The sequence below is a fragment of the Dipodomys merriami genome, unplaced genomic scaffold, assembly GCF_024711535.1.
Source record: "Dipodomys merriami isolate MVZ:Mamm:240054 unplaced genomic scaffold, mDipMer1.0.p SCAF_31, whole genome shotgun sequence".
NCBI classification, from domain to species: Eukaryota; Metazoa; Chordata; class Mammalia; order Rodentia; family Heteromyidae; genus Dipodomys; species Dipodomys merriami.
In genome coordinates, this window is record NW_027204604.1 from 13,990,914 (window position 1) to 13,999,623 (window position 8,710).

General features: G+C 52.3%; 1 protein-coding gene across 1 annotated transcript in view; it reads right to left on the reverse strand.

The window, feature by feature from the left end:
• Pkp1 (plakophilin 1) overlaps positions 1 to 2,561 on the reverse strand; it is a 46,036-nt gene extending 43,475 nt beyond the window's left edge. Inside the window, exon 1 of the mRNA XM_070041850.1 lies at positions 2,156 to 2,561. Coding sequence (XP_069897951.1) covers positions 2,156 to 2,357 — 202 coding nt within the window. The 5' untranslated portion in view covers positions 2,358 to 2,561. The remainder of the gene's footprint in view (positions 1 to 2,155) is intronic.
• Between the last annotated feature and the right edge of the window lie 6,149 nt (positions 2,562 to 8,710).

The window sequence follows — 8,710 nt, forward strand, 5'->3', positions numbered from 1 at the left end:
GGAACAACTAGAGAATGCTTGGCTGTTTCTAATGGGGAGGACAGAGAAATCTGACAAAAACAAAGCCAGATAAACCAGAAACACCAGCTTCAGGGTGACCCAACCGCCTTTTCCAGCTAGGATGCCGCTGGGCAAACTGGCCCCCTTTGGGAACCTCCCCAGAGGCTGAGGGTAGAGCAGACACACCTACAGGGTCGGTTTCTGGACAGCTTGGCATCAGGGACAACCCATACCTGACTGACACCGCTGGTGGACCTCAGAATGGATGCTACCCACCAAGACAGACCATAAAAAGCACTCCACAAGATGGGCTTCCACCCAGCATTCCCATTGGTGGAGAGAGGAAGAGATGTTTGGGTGCCCAAAGCAAGACCGAGATTTTTCTGGTGCTGTGAGTCAGGAGCTGAGGCTGGTGGCATGAGAGGGCAGGAAGGGGACAGGTGGGTGTCAGGTAGAAGAGAGCGGCTGGCCCTGAGCTGTTCCTGGGGATATGGCTAGTACAGAGGGCACTGTGTTTTCCCAAGCCTACTTTCAAAAGTATATGCCTATAAGTAGCAAAGTGGGCACCAAAGGAAAGGCAGGTGGGGCAAGGGAAAAGAAACCTCGCCGGAGAGGAGCCAGAGCCCAGGCAAGGCCAAAGGGCACTCACAGCAGCTGTGGCTTTTAGTATGGAGCGGGGAAGCCCTCCGCCAGCCATTTTCTCATCCTCAGTTTTACCCAGGTGCTTCTCAGGACCAGAGGCAGTGGGATGACAGAGGCCGGCATGGGGGAATAAGGGGGGGGCATATGTGAGCAGGTGGGGGCTGCCCCCGGGGTCCATCTTCTTGGTCTCCTCCTGCCCTTCACTGTCTGTAGGGGGCCTAACTTAGTAACAAAGTTTTGCTTAGGCTGGACTAATAGGTATTTTGGTAAACAGGAAAGAAAGAAAGAAAGAGAGAGAGAGAGAGGAAGGAAGGAAGGAAGGAAAGAAAGAAAGAAAGAAAGAAAGAAAGAAAGAAAGAAAGAAAGAAAGAGAGAGAGAGAAAGGAAGGAAGGAAGGAAGGAAGGAAAAGAAAGAAAGAAAAGAAAGAAAGAAAGGAAGGAAGGAAGGAAGGAAGGAAGGAAGGAAGGAAGGAAGGAAGGAAGGAAGGAAAGGAGGGAGGGAGGGAAGGAAGGTAGGAAGGAAGGACAGAAGGAAATGGAAGATTTGCTAATTCAAATTGTTTGATTTTTACAGAGTCCTTTGTATTAAAGTATTTGTTGGAGAAATTCTACCTTGATGCCCTTGCCAGGGACCTCCCCCTCTGTCTCTAACTCCAGAGGTCCTGAGCTTTCATCTACCCTCCCCAAGTCCAGGCCCTTGTCACTCCCAGAGGCTGGTATGGGCGATAGGCCTGGAACCTGCGGGACTATGCGAAAGAGGAATCAGCTGAGGTCTCCCACCCCACCACACTCATTCCCCTTGCTCTTCAAAGCACAGCCTTTCCACCGAAGCTGGACGATCCAATGGGAGAAGGGGTTTCTACATTCCCTCTTGGGGAAAGAGGGCCTTCCCTGACCCCCTCCAACCCTGTGGTCCAGGGTCACCCTAGCCACAGGATGGCACTCTGCTCAGATATGCGGCTTCCTTGTGTCAGACTCCCTCAAAATTGGCCCGGAGTCCCCGGACTTGTGTCCACTCATGTGATCCCCCCTCACCTCTCCTGAGCCCACTGCCCCGCCCCACGCACAAACCCCACCAGGACTGGGCAGCGCCTGGCCAGGGCACTGGGGCACAGGTGAAGGCTCATGAGATGGCCAAAGGAACAGAAGGATGGACGTGGGGAGGTGGCACATGACCCTTGACCACCACTGGGGCTTTGGAAGGACACAGACTGAGGGACAGGTACCCCGAGCAGGACAGGGACAAGAACGCCGTCCAAGGGCTTTGGGAACGACTCAAGGGAGATGTCAGCCCTTGGCCGGAGATGCTCGTGGCTGTGTCCCCGCAGTGAGCTCCGCGGCCCGGCTCATGGGTCCACCCTGTGGCCCTAGAGCTTAGCGGCTGGGACATACCCGTGTGGGGGGGGCGCAGACGCCCCAGCACCCCCTCGTGTGCCCGGCGCCCGGTGCCCCGCGCCCGGCCAGGGCGCGCTGGGCCGGGGCGCACGGACGCACGCGCACCGCGGACCTGTACCTCGGTTGGAGTGGCTCAGGGTGGATGACTGGGAAGACTTGGACTTATGGCGCTTGACGGTCATCATCACTTGCTCCTGCACGCGCTGCCGGCCCGACGTGCCCGTCTTCATCTTCTGATCGGACGGCAGCGCCAGGGTGGAGTTGTCCTGGTCCTGGAAACATTCGTACGCCAGGGCGGTCTTGAGCGGCGCGTGGTTCATGGTGGCGGGGAGCAGGCGCGCGCGGGGGCCGGGATTGCAGCAGGTGGCGGCGGGCAGGGTCGGTGCGGCCGGCGGCGGCGGCGGCGGGGAGCGCGTCTTCCCACTCTCAGCGGCGCCCTATGGCCATAGAGTGAGGGGTCCTCGTCGAGGGCTCGGCAGCTGCTCCCGGCGCCTCCACCCCGGCTCGTCCCTCTCCAGGTACTGGCCGGGCCCGCCCTCCGTCAGACAGGATATACCACCCCTGCCCTGCACCACCCACTCGGCCGGCCGGGCCGGGCTGCGCGCCGCCGCTCAGACGCGGAGCTGCAGGGCACCGCAGCGGCGGGGAGGCCGAGTGCTGGGGGGGGGGGGGGGGAAGAGAGGGAGGAGGAGGGGGGAGGGCAGGGCTGCCTGTCCCTTCGGGCTTTTGCTCCCTCTCTTCCAGCGTCTCCCCGGGAGCCGCCCTCTGTCCTGTCCCCCCCTGGATCGTTCTGGCTCAGCCCCCTCCCCCAAAGCCAGGTGCCAGCCCTGAGAGTCGGGGGGGGGGGCAGGGGGGGCGGTGGCAGTAGCACAGCCTCTGTCTGCCCAGGGGCCTACCATTCCACTTCAAGGCAGACTGCAATGGGGACCAGATTGGAAATACAAAAGCACAAAGTAGCACTTCCTGGATTTTCTCCTCTATAAGATCAGTGGATCTCTGGAACTCCATACACAGCCCTTAAAGCAAGGCCTGGTTGGCAGAGTAAGCAACTTCGTGTTTTTGAATGGTTGATGTTAGCTAGTTAGCTAGTAAATTAAATCCTGCCCAGAGCCTTACTGAAAATCCAGAAGCTCTCATATCCTAAAATGATTCCTCCCCAAATTTGTTGTTTCAGGGCTGTCTTCCTACTCCTGGACACACTCACACCCATGGGGACCCAGCAGTATGCTTCATGCATGAGGAAGCCCATGCCAATGAATTCAGTGAGTGTTTTAAAAAGTATTTAAGAGAAGCCACAGGCTGGTGGCTCACACCTGTAATCCTTGCTACTCTAGAGGCGGACAGCCAAAGGATTTCAGTTCAAGTCCAGTCCAGGCAGAAAACAAAAGTTTGAGAGAGTCTAGTTCAACAACAACAAAAATCAGCAAAAACCAGATCTGATGGCATGGCTCAAGTAATAGAGCACCAGCCTGGTGTTGAGTTCAAATCCCAGTACCTCAAGTTCTTTTGGGGGGAGGGGGTCTTTTTAAAAGGCATCATGTCTAACCTTGCCTCTTGATGACTGGGCTTCTGGGTCTGGTCCATCAGCTTAGGTTTGGGGCTCTCATGGTGGTGTGATGTTGTCTCAGCTGTCATTTTGCTGTCAGTTGTGGCTGTCCCTTTTACCTTGCCTTTCTGACCCAGAGAGGCAAGAATAACGACAAAACTGTGGTGAGGGGAAACTGTGTACTACGGGAGGATCAGGAAGACTGAAGGACCGGCCATCTCAGGCATCACAGAATGGTCACTCTCCCATTTCCTAAGAGGTGGGAACCCAGCTCTCCCCAAAAGACCTCGCTGGGAGACACCTGCCCAGCAGATTATTCTAAAGCAAGGCATAGTTTCCTCTGGAAACCCTTCAACCCTTGGGAGTTGTGCTCCTGAGAACTTGGTGACAAGTAACTCAGAGATGCAACCGAAACCATGTCACAGTTAGAGGCAGAAGTCCCACGGCGCACATCCTTTGCCATCATTTGATATCGTCATGGCTTCCAGCCATGGACTGCCAGAGCCCGGCTCTACACGCCACTCACAAGAAGGAGTAGCTTGCCCACAGTGTCGTGGACAGTGTGGCCTCTATCCTAGCCAGTTGTGTTCACTCCTGGTCCAGTGTTCATTCTAGCACATGATCCAACCTCTTATAAAAGTCCTATAAAATGAGCATTAAAGTACAGTGTACACTGGTTATATAAGAGCCTAAGTGTACTATAAAGTAAACATGACAGCATATAAAAACACAACCCTATTGTATCATGCATTTGGCCTATCTGAAACCTAATATACAGCCACAAGAAACCTTAATTGCATCTTTAGATAATGATAATTTTGTTACCTTCTAGGATTTGGAAGAGCCCTGAAGGAGATAATAGAAGCAGCCCATATTCTTATTTTTTAAAAAAGTCTAAACAGATTATCTTTAAAAGTGTTTCCAGGTATGAAGTTCAGTTTTCTAGTCGCTTGTCTATTCCTTTTGCATTGGTATTGTTTTGTGATTCTACTGATCACTATGAGCAGCATTGGCAATGTGCCTACAAAGTTCTATGCTTACAAATTGGGCATGATGTTGAGCTCTTTCTATGGAGCATGTCATCCTTATAATGTTTTAAATCCTTATCATGACCTATGAGGTGGGTACTAGCTCTATCTATCTTCTTTTACAGATGAAAAACAAGAGGCTCAGCAAAGTGACCCAGCTGGTAATTGGCAGAGACAAGACCAAAGGCAGGCTTTCTGGATCGAGAGCCTGAGCCCTCAGTGGAAGTGAATTCAAAACCCTTCCGCGGAAGTCAGGCTAGCTGGCTAGTGAGGCTGGCTTCCAACTGGAAGCCAGCTGTGCCACTGACTTGTTTCATGATATCTCTTCAGTGGCTATGATGCCTTTGTCCCTTATACCAACTCTCTAGGGTGACTTGATACATTTGTTGGGAACGAATATCCATTCTAGCTCCAATCCTGTATGTCTGATGTTGTTCATGGGGTTTGTAGAGCAAGAGAATCTCGAATCAGTCTTTGTCCTCCAACTCTACCCTCTGCATCAAAGCAGTGAGGACTCTGAAAGAGGCCACAGGGCGGGCGAAGCCACCTGCCAGCCATTGCTGGGCCCCAGCAGCAAGTCTGCTTTGCATACGTTCATTTATCTAATCCTCCCAAGAACCATGGCAAGAGGTTTTTGTTTTGTTTTGATTTTTTTAGTTGAGGAGACACACTGAGAATGGCTAAGTTGGAAAGGCCTGACCTTTGAGCTAGGAAAAGAAGGGGAGAGGCAATCAACCCACACATGTGGGGCCAAGAGAGGGAGGAAGAGGTGTGCCTAGCCCGGAAGGACTGGTGTGGGGTTCAGGTGTATGGTTTCAAACTAGCAGAGAGCTGGAAGAAGAACCACCCTTATACTTGCCCCATTAAAGCACCCCTCCCCTTCTTTATCCTTCTCCTCTGTGCCACTCTTAGGGCTTGAACTCAGGGCCTAGGCCTTGTCCTTGAACTATTTTTTTACCCCTCAAGGCTAGTGTTCTATCACTTGAGCCACAGTGCCATTTCCAGCTTTTTGGTGGTTAATAAGACTCTCACAGACTTTCCTGCCCGGGCTGGCTTTGAACTGCAATCCTCAGACTCCAGCCTCCTGAGTAGCTAGGATGACAGGCATGAGCTGCCAGTGCTCTGCCATTTCTTTACCTCTATTCCTATTTTCCTTATTCTGCCCATCTCTCTGAACCTGCCCTTGGTTCCAGGTATTTAAACTCCCTGCAGGGCAGCCATGGGGCCAGCTCTCTATCATTAAGCCCTTTCTAGCTGAACTCCTCTGATGGGCACCAGGATCTTCAGTGGCTGCCTAAGGGCTCATGATGCCCCTGATGAACTCATGCCCCCTATCCCCAATCTCTACATGACCATTGTGTGTTTCCCCTTTTCATTCTATTTCTCTCCTAGCCTTCAACTCACTCACCTCACGCTGATGCCTGCCCCTGCCTTTGCATGAATACTATTCTTGTGTAGAGCATGCTGGGTCAGCCACTTCAGTACATAAGTACCCCACGGGGACCAGGTACCACACCAGCCCCAGGAGATGGTAAGATGAAGAACACCACCTCTTGCTCTCCCGTGGTTTACATTTCTAGAGGGTTGGACAAAGGGTACACTTGCAAATGAGCTAGCAAAATGACTCCAAATGATATTAGGCGCCATGGAGACATCCACTGAGAGGGATGCTTGCAGCTGTGGTGGCAGAGAGCGTGACAGCAGCAGGCCAAGGCCTGAAACAGCGAGGGTGAAAAGGCCGTGAGCCTGGCCTGTCCTTGGCACCCAGACCAGTGACAAGTAGGCACATAAGGGGCAGTCCGGCAGCACTGCCCCGAGTAACTGTCTGTCATCCTGGAAATGTTCTGTCTGCAGCGCTGTTTAAAATCAGCCAAGATGACACACACAGTTCCTAGACAAAACAGCCACTTTTCTTTTTCTTTTTTTCAAATTCTTTATTGTGAATAAATGGTTACATAATTTCCCAAAATTTCACAGTATTGTGGGATAGTGATGCTTAGTTAAAGTCACAAACACATTCTAACTTTCATGGGGCAAATGGTCTATCATGGTCTATACCAGTTATGAGTTCTATGAGCTTTGCAATACAGTTATTTCTTCCACATTGGGTGATATGTACATTTCTTTTGTTTCGCATAGCATCAGCTGTTCCCTCTTTCCCACTTGTTCCCTCCCTCCCATCACTGCCATTGAGTTGCTTAGTTCATTTTGGTCAATGTCCAGTGCAGCTGATGTGTCCCGCTGTTGTATGTTTTTCCCTGATTCCCTCTAGTTCTGTGTCGTCTTCCTGGTTTCCATCCGATGTGCACATATATATCATATATGTGATCAGCAGCATGGGGTTATTTAGTAGTGATTGGACCAGATGAGTGAAGTCCTTTGTTTCTTAAGTCTTGTTAATTTTGTCGCATCACCTTACATTTTGGATTTAACATCCACTTATCAGGGAGACCATGTGCCATTTGTTTCTTTGCTCTTTGCTTACCTCGCTCAACATGATTTCTTCTAGCTCCATCCATTTCCCTGCAGATGCCATTATTTTGTCCTTTCTAATGGCAAAACAGCCACTTTTCAAAAGCTCGCTTGCCATGCGGGTTACAATAGCTTCTGTAGCATCATGTGAACTTTCTGACTGTAAGTCTAAGAGTGACAAGAAGCCATTGGAAAGCCATAATAAAGGGGGTAGCAAGACCCCCCTTCTTTTTTGCCACTTTTGATTCTGTTATCTCTGCAGATGACCCCTAAGTCAGATTCAGCACCCCTCCTTTGACCCTTTGTACCTGGTGCCTCGCTGTGTGACAGCTTTAGGCCTTGGCTCTAAAGGCCAGTGTCTCAGGCTCCCCTTCTCCTGCGTGTTCAGCTGCTCTTGGAAACGTGTAAGGCCCCCAGCCCACCTCTATAGGCATCCGTGTGAATGTAGGGAACTTGTCTTTCTCAGTTCCCAAGAGAAACTTATATCAGGAAGCCACCATTTGTTCAATACTCTGCCTTGTCCTGGACACCCCAGGAACCCCCCCCCCCCTGCCAGGAAGTCATTTTACAAGAATCCCAATTTAATAGGAAGTCCCATAGAAACTCCATGGTAACTCCTTCACAACCCTGGATCCTAGCTGCCCTCAGTGTAGCAGGCCAGGAATGGACCAGATTCTGTCTTACTTCTGGTATGACCATTGGCATCAGGCTGAAGGGCCACAGGGGCTGGAAGGCATGGGGGGAGGCAGTGCCCAGAGGCTCCCACCTTGGGCAGGGAGGAAGGGAAGAGCTGAGGCCACATTCCCAGCCCTGCAGCAAGCATCTCAACTGGAGGACTTGGTCATGTAACCCCAGCTTCCCTATGCAGGAGGACAGGGGCTGGAGGACCGGCCTGTGTCCATGCAAATGGACGTACCATCCAGCTGCTCTGGAAGGCACTGAAGGGCAGGGCTGGCAGAAGGACGGGACAGGGAGCAAGGGCCTAGGCAAGAAGCCCAGAAAGGAGAGCCTGGATGAGTCTAGGGCGTGCTGGGCTAGCCAGCTGAGGGGTGAGGCCAAGGTGTGCATCCAGAGCGCCTCGGCCAACGGCCAGGGCAGTCTGGGAGCTGCCCTTCTGGTCTCTCGGGGTGCGGTGGGTGGAGCAGCAGACGGCAGGGAGGGACCATGATGAAGAGAGCGGTGACCCAGCCCCGTGCTGACAGGCTGCTGTCAGCACCCAGCTTGTGCTGCACCCTGCCCCTCCGCCAACCCAAATTCTAGCTCTGTCCTTTGACATGTCCTCCTGGAGTTTTGCCTTTCCTTTTACCCTCCCTCCTCCAGCTGGTGGTGCTGCTTTGAAATCCTCAGAGCCTGTGGCCCACCAGCTGTCTCTGGGACCAAAAGCCATCTCAGCACAGACTCCAGACTGGGCCCAAGGAGGATCCTAGGGAAATAAGAAATAGGACTATGGTGTGGATTGACGAAGCTGGGCCCCTCTTCCTGCCCTCCCACCCCAGCCCCCAGCATTGCCTCCTCTGCTGTATGACTTTGAACAGCCACTTACCCTCTCTGAACTTCACTTTCCTCATTTGTAACAGTAAGTTAGTTACACCTACTTTCCAGGTTCTTGTGACCTGGGTGTTACATA